General features: G+C 40.4%; 1 protein-coding gene across 1 annotated transcript; it reads right to left on the bottom strand.

The window, feature by feature from the left end:
- Nucleotides 1–13,272: 13,272 nt before the first annotated feature.
- On the bottom strand, nt 13,273–16,893 carry LOC118773628 (dermatan-sulfate epimerase-like protein). Its single transcript, XM_036522643.1, has one exon. The coding sequence runs from the start codon at nt 16,891–16,893 to the stop codon at nt 13,273–13,275; it is 3,621 nt and encodes a 1,206-aa protein (XP_036378536.1).
- Nucleotides 16,894–19,759: the final 2,866 nt, after the last annotated feature.

Below are 19,759 nucleotides of genomic sequence, written 5' to 3'. Positions count from 1 at the left end.
ACAACTTCAATCAGTTAAGGATGTATACAGTTACATAAAGGTACTATTATCCCAGTTCTAGTTGTATCTTTGTGAAGGAGTACATACACCAATGAGCCAAAACATTACGACTACCTGCCTAACATGCTGTTGATCCTTCGTGTGCCACCAAAACAGCGCCGACCCACCGAGGCATGGACTCTACAAGACCCCTGAAGGTGTCCTGTGGTATCTGGCACCAAAACATTAGCAGCAGATCCTTCAAGTCCTGTAAGTTGCAAGGTGGAGCCACTATGGATTGGATTTGTCGGTCCAGCACATCCCACAGATGCTCAATCGGATTGAGATCTGGAGAATTTGGAGGCCAGGGCAACACCTTGGATACTTTATCATGTTCCTCAAATCATTCCCGAATAATGTGTGCAGTGTGGCAGGGTGCATTGTCCTGCTGAAAGAGGCCACTGCCATTAAGGAATACCATTGCCATGAAGGGGTGTACCTGGTCTGCAACGATGTTTAGGTAGGTGGCATGTGTCAAATTGACATCCACATGAATGGCCGGACCCAGGGCTTCCCAGCAGAACATTGCCCAGGGCATCACACTCCCTCCACCGGCTTGTCATCTTCCCACAGTGCATCCTGGTGACATCAGTTCCCCAGGTAAACAGTGCACATGTACACAGCCATCCACGTGATCTAGAAGGAAACAGGACCCATCAGACCAGGCAAATTTCTTCCACTGCTCCAAGGTCCAGTTCTGACGCTCGCATAAGTGCTTTCAACGGTGGACAGAGGTCATCATGGGCACTCTGACCGGTCTGTGGCTACGCAGCCCCATACACAGCAGGGTGCGATGCACTGTGTGTTGTGACACATTCCTCCCGTAGCCATCATTAAAATTTTCTGTGACTTGTGCCACAATAGACCTTCTGTTGGTTCGGACCAGATGGGATAGCCTTCGATGCCCTCACACATCGATGAACCTTGGGCACCCAACACCCTGTTGTCGGTTTGTGGTTTGTCCCTCCTTGCATCACTGTCGGTAAGTACTCACCACTGTTGACCAGGAGCACCCCACAAGCCTTGCCGTTTCAGAGATGCTCTGACCTAGTCATCTGGCCGTAACAATTTGGCCCTTGTCAAAGTTGCTCAGGTCTTTACTCCTGCCCATTTCTCCTGCATCCAACACGTTGACTATGAGAACTGATTGTTCGCTTACCATCTAATCTACCCAGACCTTGACATGTAAATATGTAGAGGCAAACCAAGCAAATGTTTGGGGCCCCCCCAAAAAAATTTGGGAAAGGGGGCCCCCGATGGCCACTCATATTGGCACATTTTGCAATGACAACTATAAACCCCCTTAAACCTCCCATAAAGGCACTATACAGTGCACTGCCGCTGCCCCAAAACCCCCCTAAGTAGGGCCCCTTCTAGCTACCATATGACAGCTGGATACCGTTAGTTAGGACAGTCAGCTAGCTACCTGTAACTGTCATACATACAACGTTAGGTGTAACCATCAGCGCTATGAAACGAGCATACCTTTCTGGTCACCAGAAATGAAAGAAAAAATGACAAGAGGAGGAAAAAACACCAGGACCATAATTATAAATAAATACACGATGATTAGATTCTACTTTATATTGTCTATGCAGGCAAATGTGCTAGTGTTAGCTTGGTAGGTAATGTGTCAGTTCATCTCATTAGGCATTACTGTTCTAATGAGTCACAGCTTGTGGCAACATCTCTTTAAACACATATTTTCTAATCAGTTGACAAGTGTTATTTGCTATTTGCACACAGATAACACACAGATATAGGCTATGAAAAAGCAAGTCACAAGTTAATTTAGGTTTTAACGGCATCTGACTGATACGCAACCTACTAGCAAACTTTTACATATGGTATCAATAGCTGGCTAGCTATCACTAGCTAACTATCCAGCTAGCTCACTGAGTTTAGGTAGCTAACAAAACATTTTTAAAGTTAACTAACAATTCATTTGTTACGTATTTAGTTGAGATCTGGGTACAAAATACAAATAGTTAATATACATTTATAATAAACCCTTTAAAGAAAGATGCACGATATGATAATGTAGAAAATTGTGCTTGCATATAAGACACCTTGATGGTTAAGTTAGCTAGCTAATGTGTAGTAGATATGTTAGCTTAGCTTCACATTGCGAGCCAGTTAGTGAGTTAACTTAGGAAGCACAGTCTCATTTTAGAACTGACTTTTTTGCCATCTACATGCCACATGTGTGTGTGTGCATGGTGTTATTTATTATTTTTTAATAAATCACTATGACGTTTGATCAAGCACAATTGACCGAATGCATTTTTATGGGGGGTTGGGGGGCCTTGATGGGCCTCTTTGCCCATCTTATCTAGGATCGTCACTGTATCCAGCTGTATAAATGGATATCACTGTAAAAAAAAAAAAAAAAAACTGTAACTGATATAAGTCACTCTGGATAACAGTGTGTGTTAAATGCCAACAATGTAATGTAAATGCTTACATTAAGAATATATGAAATAACATAAGCTGATATAAATGTTATACCATGCCATATACATTGCAGATATAATGATTGTGGAAAAAAACAATACAGTAATACAACTGGTGCCTTTATCAAACAGCACTGCTTCATAGGATATTGATGATATGGCAGAGAATGTTCCAGTGCAGTTACTCCAATGCAATCAAAGCATACATTTTACATACATTGCCTTATATCTGGATGAGTCAACCGAAGTAGTGAGCTTGGCTCAACTTCTTGTATTTGTCTGGTACTTTCATAAAGGGACTATTGAAGAGGATTTTTTTTTATTTTGCAGGCTGCTTCCCACAGAACAGGAGAGGACATTTTTGAAGCGTTTGATGCTTTTGTGAAAGAGCAGGGACTTACGTGGACCACATCTATTGGCATTTGTACCAACAGTGGCAAATTATTGCCTGGTGCAATGACCCACGTTCAAATGGCTGCTCTTAATTCAACCTGGATCTATTGTAGCGTACACAGGAGGCACTCACCACCAAGTGCAGATGCAATATGAGGTGAAAATACGATCGCCCATTCCCCCTTTCCAACTGCATGCATAACCCCACTTGGTACCTGTGTTGAGTCTATCTATCTGATATTTTATACAGATAGGTTTGATACAGATGGTACTTTTTGATCAACTGCCATCATATGATACTAATACATCTTAGCAAAAATTTGGGCACCTCTGCACAATTTAGCATTCAGTTGGCAACATCAAATCAGTTCACAAGGTCTCTTAAATACCCCAAAAGTTAAAATGCATAGATTATGCATAGATGCATAGATAGATATTATTATGAGCCTATTTGATTCACGTCTAGAATTTTCAAGCACTTCAGAAACATTTCCTCCTTAAAAATGCGGGCCCTGCACTTTGATTGCAAAGTGTGCTTTACAAAAGAATGTGGGAACTTTATTCTGTTACAAGTCATGACTGCCAAATATAATATTCATACAAAGGTATCTCCACCAACTGGCTGTTAATAGACAGACATTTCATTCAATAAATAACACTCCACATTTTATAGCTCTTGCAACAGGGACAGAAGAACACATATACCATTAGCTGAAACATTTCTGAATAACAAGTGCTGTACTCTGTATCTGTTTGGAGCTCATTATGGATGCATATCCAAAAAAAGTCCAAAGTATTCCACTTTGGATACTACTGTTCATTGTATTGTTGTACTAATATAATGCTCATGTGTTTGAAAAGCAATTGACCAATTGTTCAATTCAGTTGTCCATGTCACACTGATGTACCTGAAGTTGAACCAATAGCTAGCTAGCCAAGCTAAGCTGAGTAAATTTTGTAGGTTAATGCACACTGAAGATCACAAGGGCTTCATTGTATGTTAGCACCTGCAAATAAGAGTCTGCCTGAGAGCAGCTACAGAGAGCTAACAGTATTGACTAGATACTGTACTTCCGAACCCGGCGAATGCAAGATTGTTTACCGTATGTGATGTGAAGAACGGATTCTGGCATGTGAAACTGAGTGAACAATCAAGCTACCTGACAACACTCACAACAGCTTTTGGTTGTAATAGGTAGATCTGAATAGCGATGGTGTCAGGGCTCAGGCACGGACTCAGATGCGGACCACGAGTGCTCCAATTCCAGGTGTTTATTAACAGAATCGTCATCCCTTTGAGACCTTGGGCTAAAGTAGGTATGGACCTCTTCACTTTTAACAACAGAGACTATGTGGTGACGGTTGACTACTTTTCAAACTTTTGGGAAGTTGACCATCTACCCGACACCAGATCTACCACCGTCATACACAAGTTGAAAGCTCACTTTGCACGTCATGGAATCCCAGATGTGGTGATCTCTGATAATGGACCGCAATACAGTTCACAAGAATTCAAGCAGTTTAGTAAGGACTGGGAGTTTGAACACATAACATCATCACCAACATATCCTGAATAACGGCAAAGCAGAGTCTGCCGTCAAAACAGCAAAAAGACTCATGGAAAAAGCAATGCATGCAAAGTCAGATCCTTACCTGGAGATCCTGGCACACAGAAATACTCAATACAGCACAGGGATTCCATGCCAGTCCAGCACAAAGACTGATGAGCAGAAGAACGAAAACACTGCTACTAACATGTGACAGTCTGCTGAAGCCTGCTGTGGTGAAAACAGACCAAGTGATAAAAGAGAACCAGTCCCAACAAGTTCACTATGACAACAGGGGCTAAGGAGCTGAGACCACTGCAGGAGAGAGAACAGGTGAGAGTGCAGGCGGAGAAAGGTCGCCGCATACACTGAACACCAGCCACCTTGATGAGGCAGGACAACAATAGATCATGAACAGTCAAACTGGAGAGCGGGACTGTCCTGAGAAGGAACTGGAGACACTTGAGAACAGTGCCAGTGGACTCACCTAAAACAGAGACTGACCCCACTAACAGGGACACACAGGGTAACTTCAGGACGGACCACAGTACACCTCATGCACAAAACACACCTCATACACAAAACATGCAGGATGTTGTTACAACGAGATATGGTAGGGTAGTTAATAGGCCTGCTCACCTCAGGGATTTTGTTTGAATGTTATTCTGGGTTTGATGTGTTCAACCTACTTCAGTTTAATTCAGTTTCATTTTATAATGCAGTCTAAATTCATTAAAAAAAGGAAGGATGTAGCAATGTATGTGTTGGACTGTTAAGTGGGTGTCACTGGGAGTTGTAAGTGGTTTTAGCCTGAAGTAAAACTGTGAGAAAGAAGCACACCACTGAGTCGGAGTCTTTTATTTATTAATTTGCTTATTAAATGTGCAGCAATTTTAACACTTTCCACCAGGTTTCAGGTGGTGGTATCATAAACACAGAACAACCTACAGTACTGTGCCAAAATACAGCTACACCTTGAATATTCACAGCCACTCCTTATTTTTTAAACATGACCCACTACTCTCACACAGGGCAAAACATTAACACAATGGGACAAAACTGCAAATTCTGGCATTTCCTGCAAAATGAAATCACAAAAAACCCCATTGTGCAGTGTACATTTGCTATCAATTTGTACACAGTTAAATCGTAATGTCTTATGTCACTCATAATACATTTTTATATTCTTGAGCATTTGCTTTCAGTTACGCACAGAAAACAGTAACTTTGTTCAGCTCATTTTACCATTGTAATGAGAAATGAGAAATACATTCTTGTTAGCTTTGTTTTTGGGAGACTGTATGTGGAGAAGCTAACTGATGCTTCTCCACTGTCCCTTCGTTCCTAAAATAAATGCCGGAAGTGTGCTCAGACATACGATGGGCGCCTCACTAGCTGCTAGCCGGTTTCCTACAGCACAGTAGTTCGTCAATTTACATAATGCCGTTCCAAATGATTTGCGGGTTTGATTTTCTGTCCATTAAACAACACCCTTCAAGTTATCGTTATCATATTTACAGTACTTGTTTTGTTTTGTTTAGTTAGTTTTGCAGTTTAATTAGTTACAACGTACATTGGTTGTTTGCGTTCTCCCGCTCTCTCTCTCTCTCTCTCTCTCTCGTGCGTGGTCTCGGTGCGTGGAGGAACCCAGCTGCTCAGGGAAGGAGGTGGTCAGAGGAAGCGCACGCCAGTCTGTCAGTGTGAATAGTAATACACCTTTTACTGGCGTGCACATTACGGGCCCCAGGCATTACTGAACAGGAAGAGGATTTGCTGTTCTATAGCATAGGTGTATAGGTAGTTAGACATTCTCTTGGCATTGGGCTCAGTTGCCTTAGTTGAGTGCTTATCCTGGTTTTTTATGGGACTTGTGTTGAAATATTAATGTTTCTCATTAAAGGAAACTCTGACTCATTTATTATTTATCTGTTGCCTAAATAGTACAAGGAAGAAAAAGGAAAATGCAATTCCATGCACCCACCTAAATCCTGGGTAATGCAGAACATCCTTGGCTTTTGTGTCATTATTCTTATGAGATGTTAAGTACAGCTTGATTTTAATCTTAGATACCTTGTTCTTCCTATAAATGTCGCTATGATAGCAGAGATGCATCACTCCTTTGATTTCACTATGTGTGGGCACAAATATCCATGGTTACCACAGTAAAGACCTTCCAGAAGTCCTCTACAATCAGCTTGATTAGTGCCAGATAAGGAGCTTTATTGGTATGAAGGATTCCATTTTGACCACAAAGGTGACTGTCTTCAGAAATAAACTGACAGAACTTCAACATTTAAAAGTGAGCCATTTGTAATTTAAGATTTGACTGATTCACACAACTCCTTGCTCTAAAACACAGAAATGTGCTCATGGCTCTGTCAGTGTAAATTTAACCAGCCAAAGCTAAGTGTCTCTCAAGGAATCACTAAGGTGAGAAGCAGAGGTAATTATCCGGGAAATTAGATGTGTTAGATAAGTCTATTAAAGAGCACGTCTTACCCCTTCAGGAAACTGAGACAGCCACACAGAAGAGAGAAAAGTAAATGCTCCACACTGTAGAGAATTAGAGCCCAATGAAATGGATCATTCAAAATCACAAACATATTTTAATTATTCATGAACAGAGAAATCTGAAATGAAATAATAATGACTCAGAAACTGTTTTTTTTTTTTTTTTTTTTACCAGACAGGTCCAATGTTCCTGCAGCAATACCAAGAAATAGCTAGGAAGGATGACTGATGTCTGTCCAAGCCACTCCTAAAACCAGCCTGTGTGTATTTATTCCATGAATTCAATGGGATACATTTGCTGATACTTTCCCTCTAGCCCCTGTTATTAAACACCGCATACTAAGATAAGATAAATCATTTGCAAGAGACTGCACAGAGTACTCCTGCTCGTTGTCTGAGAAATGGCACTGAGTACAAATGTAAGGAGAAATGAGCTTGAAACCATGCTCCAGTGTTACATGTCAGTGAGTCTCATTTTTAGGCCTTTCTGTAGCTCCACTGATACCCTTTCTCACTTCCCTGGTGTGGTCCCTCTGACTGGATTCAGTTGTTTTGCCAGAATGTCAGTTTTGCAGCGTTTGTGTATTTGTATATGACAGATAGTCAGTGTCCTATGTGGTGCCTCAGTTTTCCAGTTCTGTTCTGAGAGTGACTCTGTTTTAAATGTACTGAACTCATATTGCTCTGGACTATAAGATATAATCTGATGTCACAGCACAAAAACAAGTCTTGGACCACTTGAGCCAGTACCATGCTAACCCCCAAAGACATTTATTTTTGTTACGTGCCACCTATTCAACTTATTCATTTTCTACTAATTAATATTTTCAAATATTAACTTTATAACTCTAAAACTCAAATCAAATTCTTCTGATGGTATTCAATGTTGATGGTGTCCAGTGCTCCATGTTCAGTGCTGCAATGGTACACCAAATACTTATTTTTGGGTAAAAAAAAAAAAAAATCATTCAAGCTTTCACATGGAATACTGAAACACTTCATACAAGTAACATTCTCTTGATTGGAATAAATTGCAAACAAGGAATCAAAATGTCAGTATTTTTTTTTTTTTTTTCACCCTGATTTTGGAATTGCCAGTTGGGCTTGCCTCCTTATGAATCCTTATGTACCTATGGAGGAAGTGCTTAAGTGAGGCACGTGCAATCCTTCGATGCACACACTACAAGGCCCCACTATAGGAGCACCAACTCTGAATGGAGGATTTTTGCATCACTTGCTGACTCACTCATGATAACTGAGCAATGGCAGCACCAATCAGTTTCAAAGCATCATACGCATCTCAGTCATAAAGAAATTTAACTATGTTATTCGTCTCCATTAGATAAATCAAAATATGATTACAGAAAGTTTGTTATCACAAATAAGAAACCGATGCAAGTATAATGCCCTCTAATAACTGATGATTAATCTTACACTGATTGTAACAAATTGTCACAGATAATGAAACTTACAACAGCCTGAGTTAATAATGCTTCACTTATTCTCATTGGCCTTAAAAACCCTGCTAAACCCTCTCTTATTGAATCAGGTTTTAAATGACAGTATTGCAAGGTGATATGTATAAATTTCAATAGCAGCAGAATGTCTTCTGCAGTGCTCTGATTAACAGTCAAAATATTTATGACCCTGGTTCTGCTCCTAATACTGTCAGAAAATTGCAATCAGAGAACATAAAACATAAGTGTGGAACTTACATTTTCTGTTAGGGAAAGGAGCCCTGCTTTCCTTTGACAGACAACACAATAATGTCAATCAACTGAGGCAATCTCACAAGTGAACACTAAATGCATTCCATAAAGAATACATGTGAAATGCGTGTTAAATACATGTGCAGCTAAAAATACCAGACAGCTCATCTTGGAGATGGCAAAAGCACCTAAAGATAATCTTCATCAAATGAGCCCTGGGATGATGGTGAGTGACAGCATCAAGGAGACACATACCTTCCCCATATTATTTAACTGGCATCTGAAAAACATTGATAAGACACTCTCATTACATGTGCTGAGAGAAAAGTGCTCTGGGATTTCTTGAACTGGGCCAAAAAAAACTACTGAAGTTAGACTGGTGACTTTCTGAAGTTTCAAGTGCAGGACTAAACAACACTTCTGCATGGTGAGCTCATCCAGTGACTGGAAGGTTGTGGACTCATGCGTTGTCATTTCCTTCTTCCTTCACAGTATCACCTATGATGAAAGCAGGTTTGAGATGTATATATTGATGAGACAGACTTTATCAATGGCTATGTCCCATTAGTAGTTTATGTTTCACAAAGTACCTGTATTTAGTAGGCTGTATACATGCTATGTAGCTCTATCTTTGTGATGGAGTGATATAACTGTGAATCGGCCAGCTACCTTTTCACTGATTTGGCAATAGATAAGGGTAGTGAAGAACAGGCAGTCTGGTGCCCACCACAGTCAGGGTGACAGGAGGGGTTCCCCAAGGACCAGGACCTGCAGCGCAGGTGGCAGATGGCCAGGTGAAGGATACCACATGTGCCACTCCGTGAAAATTTAATCCTGCTTCCTTTCATTTGGTCTCCTTAACTGTCTGCTTAGAGAGTCAAGTAATCAAGGAGGAACACATCTTGTATTTCAATGACATGAAATTCTTTTCTTCCATTCATTTGTAACATAACAGGATGGGTAATATTCCAAGTTTCTTTTCAGGATGAATGAATATTCTGGTATTACAACTTGTCCATGGAGTGAAATCGGTAGTCAATATATTATGAACATAAGCATGTCATTGTTGTGGGATCAGTTTACATTTACATTTATTTACTCAGTATTACTATTAGGTTGGCAGTATTTACCCAAACCTGGCAGTATTATGCAGCTATTATGCACAGAATAGTTTAAGCATATTCGAATTTTCACAGTTATGAACTTGTGTATGAAGTGATGTGTATCTGTGTCATACTTATAACACACGGCTGAAATCAAAATTGCTTTTAATCACATGGCCGAATATGTTGTCCTTCAATTGAGGGAACTGCTGCTTCCTTGTGTAATTTAAAGTATTGAGGTGAACATAGAAGTGACAAAAGGCAAAATATTTTATTTGTGATGCTACAGTCTCAGAGGGAGTAAGACAGGCATGACTGGTGTGGATGCGGGTGTAATGTCCATCCAGCAAAATTTGTATATCCTTAATATGTTCTCTCAAATGTCACAATCCAATATATTATAATTCCTGTTGTTTATTATTCATATTTTATAACATTTAACATTATAAAATGCATTTTCTTCTGTAATTGTGGCAAAATGTTGGCATGTTCTAGAATGTGTGTAAGGAAAAACAGCAAATGCATTCATATGGCTATCCATTTAGCTACTGTACTGTCCCTAATGATGAAGTCATTTATTAAGGCATTATTTTTTATGACACAAGCAAGGTATCGTAGTTAGATGAAGTCCAAGAAAAGACGATTGTGTGTAGCAAATAATGTGTTTTTTCATCATTTACCCTGCTAACTGATCTAAATAGTGATTACACTATTTAACTCTTCTTGCTCAGCAGTTTTGCCTACTGGTATTTCTATGATATTGTAGAGCATAAAAAAATAAAATGTCTACTTTGCAAGGAACTAAATGAATATCCACCTAGATGACTGCTGAATCAATGACACACCTGCATCATTTTTAGTTTCCTATCAGCCACGCCTTTAGCCAACTTTCAGTTAACCTTACAGATTAACCTGAGATAACCTATGAAGATTGGTAGTTACTGAAGCTACATGCATGTACAAGTTTGTCTGTTCAATTTAACAAGCATAGTTTGTATAGCAAATATATGTTAAATATCAGTGGTACACAAAGGGGGGTTATTATATGAAACATTTCATTTAAAAGACAAGCTCAGAGTTCCTGTAATTTTGAATTAGTCAAGAGGTCATGGGATACTGCTGAGATGCTTGTGTGGGCAAGAGAGAGGAGATCTCTGATAAAATGAGACATCACACAGCAACAAGCTCACACATCATACAGCAATTTTTTTTTTTCCAGAAAAATAAATCACACCAAAACCAGGACTATTTGCATGTCATTATTCCTAAAAAAATCTTCTGTATTCTCTTCTAAAATAATGAAGGCATTGGTCTAAAATGATTCTTAATGCAAAAAAAAAAGTGGAAGTCTCCCGTCACTTTCTCATTCCCTTCATTCTATGCTATTTCTCTTCAGTTTGCAAAATGCCAACCATTGCAGAATTGCTTTCTGCTTGAAATATAACAGTGAGAAATATAAGCTATGAATAATATTTACTGGATCTTCTGTATTGCTGCCACATTGAAATCAAATAAATGTTTTATGTACTTAAACCACAATCCTCATTTGAATTGCTGCTAACACCTGCAACAGTCCTTAACACAAAACACTGATTTAAATAGAGGATGTTTGCACTCAATACTGAAATTGTATGGAAACACACATTTCCAGTTAAGGTCTTTCATACATAGCTGTTCTAGAATAGTAAAAAGTTGTATGTAAAAAACAGTTGTATGTGTGCAGTTTGTAAAACTGGGGATGGATATGCTTATGATTTTCAGATTTCGGGTATCTAGTCTGCCATAGTTTCAGATATATAGTTTGTGTGCCTTACTGGGTCAGAAATGAATCAGCCGTGTATGAACAAAATTCTAAAAAAAAAAAAAAATTAAACTCAAGGCCAAAAAAGCCATGTAATTTATCTGCCCAACACACACTCAAAAGTGTACATCACAGTCAGAGTTTGTGTGAGTCCACACACAATCAGAGATCATACCCCAACGACGGGCAGTGTCTTCATAATAGAAAAAATAAACTGAATTTATATGGGTAAACACACAGGTTTCTGTTTCTTTGCAGGCCTAATTCACCATGACATTGTTTTCAGTTACATAGTCTCTAATGATATCTGACAACCGATCACAAAAATGAAGGTGAATATTTTAGTCAAAATTGACATATCTACACTTCCTACATGACTAGTGTGGAATACATTTAGTGCAGAGCAGAACCAGATGTTCGGGAAATGTATGTTCCCTACACATTATGCAGAATGAATGGCAAAGAATACATTGACCCAGAAAAGATTATAGATATAGTAGTTCACTTTCATAAACTTAATTTTTTGTGTCTTGTGCCTATCGTGTCTTGTTTACCTCAGCAAAGTGGCCTGAAAGTTTCAAGACCACCTGACTGAATATGACAGGAATTGAAAACAACTAACCTTTGCATTTCCTCTGGGCTCAACTACAGATAACAAAAATAAAAGCTTAAGGTAATTAAAAAAAAAACAATGTCTCATGGGATGTGCATGTGATATATACTATAGGTGAGCACCTCATTTTTGCATGGGAAACATACAAGTGACAACAGTAATTATACTTTAATCTCCAAAAATCCCAGGTTATGTGCTTAAGTAAAACAAAAAGGCATAAACTATCTACTTTCAGCCATCTCTGTTAACACTCCTTTCACAGATTAAGGCAGAGTAAATAAGCACATCAATGCCTCCGCTGTGGCTTAGATGTGAGCAGTAAACAGCTAAGTGCTAAACCACCCAGATCTGCCCTACACAAACATGATCGCAGTACAGAGAATTATTTAAACAGGACTAAAACACATCTTAAAATATCTGAAGACAGCACTCAACAGTTCCAAAGCACAACTGCTTTTGACATCATTGATCATTTTGCGCACATTCAGCTACGATCTGCCATAAACCTTTTTTGCAAAATATATAAGTATAAAAAGATACAGCTGTATATTGACTACAGATATTAATACGACTTTATAAGAAAATAATATCCACATTTAAATATTTATATTTATAGTACAACACCAGTAAAGTACCAGGAGCACATTTCTACACTTGACAAAGCATTACAAAAATAACAACTTTTAAAATAGCTCTAAACAAAACAAAACAAAATATAGATCTTTTTTTTGGAGATTTCTAAACACAAGGAATCTACACGACATCAAATAGTTCAGAATCGCTACTCAAAAAGAGTGCTTAAACTGGCTAACATAAGGAAATTGCCACTCAAGTATTTTAATCCCAAATTATCCAATACATTTTAATATAAAATATTACCTTCTAACCAACAAAGGGTACCAGTTTTAATCAGGACAAGCTACACATCATAAAGAGAACCTAAACATTGTGAAGTTTAACATGAATGCCTGCTCCCTTTTCCTCCATTTCACACTCCGCTCCTTTGCGGATCACAGTTACAATCAACATCTCCTGTTCGTGCAAAAGACAAAATAAAATAAAATCAACAGTAAGACAACACTGTGGCAGCTGACCTGCAGCATTTAGTTTGTAAACCTTGAATATCCCAGCCTCTTCATCACAACCCAACATGTATCCTCAATTAGTTTGATTTCCTTGTGGGGCATGTTCTGCCTCCATATGTTGATGTTAGCCGGTGATATATCCCCCTCATACATCAGGTTATACAAATTTGTGGAGGTGGTAAACATGAGCTGGTTGAGGCCTGTGGGTGTGACTGGAACACCTAGGAAGGTGTGTATCCTTTCTGCGGTCTCCTCTGGGAAGCGCACAATGTCCTCAAACCTCACCTGCAGATACGAGCCTGTAGGCATTTCGCTGTTGACCCTCATTGTGGCAGCCGTGTGTGCCAGCCACAAATGGGCCAGCAGCAGGACGGGGTTAGTCTCTGAGTGAGAGAGAAGCCTCCGAAGCACCCGGAACTCAGGGGTGAATCCTGGGCACTTTTTCCTGCTACTATCCTCTTTCAAAGTCAGAGCCAGGTGCTGTGGTATATTTTTCAGGGAATAGAGGCTGGGCTTGCTGTTGTACAGCATCAAGTAGATCCATGCACGTGGGTCCCTAATCACATAGATTGCCCGCAAGGAGGGGCCAATCACCTCCTGAATGAAAGGGAGTTTCAGTGTCCAGCTGCCACTCCTCAAGTTCAAGACTGCTCGGGCACTCTGAAACTGGCTCACATGCCGTCGCAGTTCTCTGATGTACTCTGCATCCCTGTCCACACTTCCTTTTCCTCTGCTCTTTTGCTCAGCCAGGGGTTCCTTCCTCCTCATCCTCTTCCTCTTGTCCTTGGAAGCGCCACCTCTTTGGGTCAGCCTGCCCCTACTGGACTCATACAGCTGGATGTTCTGCAGGTGTAGCTTAGTGTTATAGACCACAGAGTGGAACCAGCCCTGGATCACCTTAAAGCGTCCATGCTGAGCATCAGACTTTGACCACACACAGGCATCCACCAGAGAGTCAAACTCAAACTCCGTTTCTGGAATGTCCAAGTGTTCTGTGGGGACTCTAATGTAGACAAAATCAGAGCTGTTGTAAAAAAGATGCTTCAGTATTTCTGCTCCAGAGCCAGGCAGGGTTGTAATGACAACAGTTGGAAGAGGGTAAGGGTGTTGATCATAATGTTTTAATTGTACGGCTTCCTCTGGGTCAGTGGTCACACCTTTCCATTTCACGCCACACAGCAGCTGATCACAACTGTTTGATACAAACAACAGTTCAAGTATCCACAGCAGGAGGACAAAGAGGAGAGCATAGCGCATTAATTTGCTGAAACAAATATAAAACCGTCTCTGCAGAGTCAAAAATCCAATAGCAACACACAGTATCACCCCAGCTATCACATTAACTGTAAATCCAAAGTCAAACAGTGTATTGTCTGCTGTGCTTTGCTTGGGAATAATTTGAATTCCTAGGCCAAATCGAGTTATCTGATATCTGTCCTCTACTTTAGCATATCCCCCAAATCCTAAGTAGTTTGATCGGGCACCTAAATCTTTGTAATTTGTTGCAATGGACACAACTTTTTCAGTGTTGTTAACAATCACTGACAGCCTCAGCCCATTTATGCTGTTATCCACAAACCTGCAGTTTGATACTTTCACGTAAGGTCCGTGCATCACATACACAGTTCTGGTGACTGTACTCCTCATGGGGAAGGTGACATTGACAAACTGTGTCCATCTTTTTTTGAACTCTGCTGCCTGTTCTGCTTCCTGTATCCTGGCAGCTGGGCTGGAACCCTGACTGTCAAACCAAAACATTTTGTAATGGGCATCCCACACATCCATCAGTGCTCCATTGTACTTGTCCATGAACCTGAATGGGACATATTTGAAATCAATATCGAGGTTGTGGAAAAATGCACTAACCATGTTCACTGGTGAGTCCTCCTGTTTCTCCACATGGTCCACAACAAGCAAAGTTTGTGAGTTGAGCAGTATCAGAGCACGGAAAACACTTTTTAGCTTCATAGCAGAAGAGTATGCTGGTGCTGACTCTCCACTCACAAACATTGAGTCTCTGTGGGAGGATGCTGTAATGAGCTCGCCAGCCGCATCCCCCACCTCCTCATCTGTCCAGCGCAGCCATTTAGCACACTCTCCAAGCTGCCCCTCCCATGGTTTGTTGCACTGGCTGGTGGGAGAGGGGCTGAACACAAGCACATTGTTTAGATAGCTATATTTGGGACCGTAAAGTGCCTCGGACACAAACACCTGCCCGTTCGGAGCAAAGGTAAAAGAGTTCTGGTCTGGATGCTCATGCCCTGGATTGAAATTATTCCACCCATCAACCCAGGAGTAAGGCTTGTCATGGACAATATCATACACTGCACGGCCACCCAACTTCCCAGATTTGAAGGAGACAAATGTATTACCCTGGTTGTTGGGCAGTCCTGCCCCATATGTTACCACACCCCAGTTGGAGAAAATATGCATCCTTGCTTTTCCAAATCCAGGAGGTGGCTGTGGGGTAAGGTGGGGGTTGTACCAGATATATTCCGTGTGCAGAGTAGTCCAGCGCTGGGCAGATGACTGACCCATGGGGCCATCTTTAGGTCGATGTTTTCTGATCTGTTGTGCAAGCCAGTTCCCAGTGCCATTCTGTAGAACAAAGGCATCCAAGAAAACCAGCTGGCTTTCTGGCCCATAAAACCAGTTGTAATTGGAGTCAGCGATGCCCACAGTCCTCTGAAAGCCTGGTAGCAATGTGGCAAAGTAGAACCAAAAGTGTGTCCGAAGCCAGTTGTTCTGAGTGTTGTCAATGTTAAAGTGGCGCTGTGCAAGGAAAACGTACTGTGTTATAGATTTGGCAGTATAGCTTCCATAAGCTACGCCCTCATCCAGAGACCCGTCCACAATGTGGTTCAGTAGGAACATAGTCTTCTCCATATAGTTCACTGCCACCTGTTTCCAAATCATACTCTCTGGATCATCATGGGTGCCAACAACAATTGCACCAATCAGGATGGCTAAAATGTTTGTTGTTTGATGATTTTGTAAAAACTGCTTCCCCCATCCCCTGTACTTGGACAGCTCATATAGCTCCTCTGTTGCAGACCATATTTTCTTGAGATACTGGTCTCTCCGCTGGTTGTCCAAGGAAGAATAAATGAAGTCATATGCTGTGGCAAATCCAGTAAGAGAGTGTGCCATGGGAACTTCATCATTAGGGGCGCTAGTAACTGTCCAGTCTGGGTAGTCTGCCATCCTGTCCATGTACTTCACTAGAAACTGAAGGGCAGCTGTGTCCTCTGGGCATATTAAACAATAGAGGGCAAGTGGGGGCAGGTTGTTTCCATAGATTTCGTTCCACTTGCTGGTAAACTCCTGGTGTTTCACTGGGGGCAGGTAGAGGGGCACATTGGACAGCATGGTGGTGACAGCAGCTCGGACCACTTTGAAAATGTGGCTGTGAGTGGAGGTGGACCTTTGCCTCAGTAGCTGCACATCACCTTGGCTGAAGTACAAGTTGGGGTGAAGGCTGACTGACAGCTGCTTCCAGTGCTGCGATGTGCTATCCTCCGTCAGTTTGAGATGCTCCAAAGCATCTTTTCCTGAAGTATTGAAGACACCAGAGAAGGCAGTTCCCACTGTCAAGAATGACAGTAAAACCACTGACTGCCCTGTGCACTTCACAGCCATGATCCAAGAGGTGTTTTGCTTTAGTTTTTTTTTTTTCTACCTTCACACCGCCGTTCCTTCACTCCTCTTCAAAAGAGCTGCAAGCTGTATCACAAAAAATATTAACTGAAAGGAGGAAAACATTTTCCCCAACTTAAATATATCGACTGGAGCAATTTCAAAATTTAAATGGACAAAAAGTTAACTAATGTGCACTTTTCAATTCACTTTTCATTATATCATATTGCCAATGCTTATGCCCTCTGATGATAACAGGACATCCAATTCTATTTGACTGATGTTAAAAATATTTCCATGTTAATAAAATTCACCCTAAATGATGGCATGAAGTTCAAATACACATCATGCAGCTTCGTGTAGAAGTATGGCAAACGCTACATACCCGACACGTTTGATGTCTGAATGTCACCGAACATAGACAACAAAGGGTATTTTTTTTTACCCTGTGTTTACCCTTTACTCCCAGTCAAAATCAACACATTTCAATTGGTCTGGATTTACGTTTATAAATGATAGCTGCTCCGTGATTGTAACTCCATCCCCCTAGTAAAAATTGTCTGTGTGCAGAACGCTTGTGTCCACTTCAGATTGCTCCAACACGTACATAACAAAAAATTAGGCGAGGGTAAATGTAAATAATAGCGCTGTTAGTAAAAATAACCCCATATCGGTAAGCTCCGTATGCGTCTGAAAGCACAAAAAATCAAAGTCCATATGCAACGGCCGAAGTTTTTGTAGCAACGTCTTATCATTCCCGGTGCTGCTGGGAGTAAAGACAAAGCTCTTGTTATATCTCCTTGTGAGCGGCAACAAACTTGTATTGATCTTCTCTGTCCAAAACATTTCCTCCTGGACAAACATCAGTCAGCTCCAGTCAGTGTCCAGTCCAATCACCCAAATGCGTTTTTATCCTAGTCACTGGGGCTGCAACACACGCGCGCACGCACAGACAAACACCAAAGTAAATAGTGCATTTCCAAGGCATACAGTAAAGCGCTACCGCTGTCTAGTTCTATCCACATGCTTCAGATTCCACTCAAAAAGGACTCTCTGCTGGTCCCTGGTTTCATGCCACTTTTCTCCCAACTTCTTCTGACTTCCGTCAAGAGAGTCTTTAGCGAAAACATTAAGCGAAAAGGAAGTTCGTCTAGCCAAGTATTCAAGGAATTGACCAGCACGCCAACCTTGTATTGCTTACCCGCAGCTTTCTAAAGCCCCCGCGGCTTTCAAGAAACAATCCACATCGGATGATGTTTCCTCATACGTTTATCCAGAGACCAGTAATGTCATCGTATTATACTGGCAATACCGCAGAAGATGTCGTGTGGTTGATGACAAGGGATAAATGCGTGTGCCCATTTCCCCGTGATCCTGAGTATGACTGTTCTTTATTATATTTTGGAAAATTTATACTTTGTTGTCTTTAGAGGGCGCTGGGACTTAAGCAGCTTTTTAAATAGAGGAACGACAGTGGTATGGCGGCGTGTGGAGCTGAATCTTCATTATATCCTATTTTTTTTATAGGTATAAACAAAGCTGTCAGTCATATTTAAGCAGAAGACAAGAAGGGTAAGTGTCAATATTTTTCTTATTTATCACAATTGATGGCAGATCTATATTTTAAATGTGAACACATGCAGCCTGTAGAAGTGGCATATTTAAATATAGTTTAAATAGAACATTTGTTTCCCAATTTGACAATAATTTGACACCAGAACATTAAAAAAAGTTTAAACAAAAACGATCAGATGTCTGATTACAGGAAAAGATGTCTAAAAGATGCAGTAGGCTATTTCTCATTTAAAAATGCTAATGTTATACATCTATCAAGTTTAGTTTGTATGAGAAAAATATTCTACACATATTAGAAGGTTTAGCTGATAGGATCCTTGATCCTTAGATGACAATCATGTATTGCAAATTTTTATTGCCCTTTTAAAACAGGTCAGCTGTAAAATTATGTCACAAAACATCATATAGTACATACAAAACAATATACTACTATACTATAGTATATACTATATACAATATACATACTTTACAAAAAGGTATAATACACTATTTGGATTAGCAGATGCCTTACTCAGGGAGACTCACATACCACGCATTTTACATATCCATTGATACTTCATTTTCACTGAGATAATTTCATGTCAAGTGCTTTGCTTAGGAGTAAAGCAGTAGTACCCCACCTGGGGTTTGAAACCCAATTCTTTGACTGCTGTGTCACATCTCCATCTCGCACAAATATGGCCAAATAATTGCCAATACGCAAGAAGTCTGTCACCTGTGCATTTGAAGATTCTGTCTCAACTGCATTCTGTCTGTTGCAGTTGCAGTCTGATGGTAAGAGGAGGGTTGTCTCTGAGAGAGACTGGAGATAATCCAGTTTATTTTCTATCACAGCTCACAGCCAAACAGGCAACAAAATTCCACTACTGCTGACTATGTACATATAAAGCAGGGCCGTTGTCCAGGAACCTGGATGACTAACTGGCACATGTATAGCAGGGAACTTCCCTCATGATTTAGCATTTACTGGGAATTTCTCAGCAAGTGATCTTAAAATCAAAGCATCATGGTGATGTCATGCTAATGTGACATGTACAAGAACAAGGGAATCGATTTACGTTTTAACATTTATCTTATACAAGGAGCAACATAGCTGTTCCTCTTGATAGATACACTTTGAAGAGTACAAACTTTTGAGTTTTATGGATGCTGTCACTCTTTATTGGCAGGATAGAGGTCGTTATAGCAATTGAGTTTTTGATTGTTTGTTTTATTTTCTTATTTTTTAAGGTGTTATGAAAGGAGCTGGACCATGAAACACTCGCTCATATCTGATTATATAATCATATTAGTT

The sequence above is a fragment of the Megalops cyprinoides genome, chromosome 2 (assembly GCF_013368585.1).
Source record: "Megalops cyprinoides isolate fMegCyp1 chromosome 2, fMegCyp1.pri, whole genome shotgun sequence".
Taxonomy (NCBI): Eukaryota; Metazoa; Chordata; class Actinopteri; order Elopiformes; family Megalopidae; genus Megalops; species Megalops cyprinoides.
This window is presented reverse-complemented; position numbering and strand designations above follow the sequence as displayed.

Bases quoted from the DNA above. Each gene is read 5' to 3' on its own strand.
- LOC118773628 (XM_036522643.1), bottom strand. From the start codon at position 16,893: ATGGCTGTGAAGTGCACAGGGCAGTCAGTGGTTTTACTGTCATTCTTG.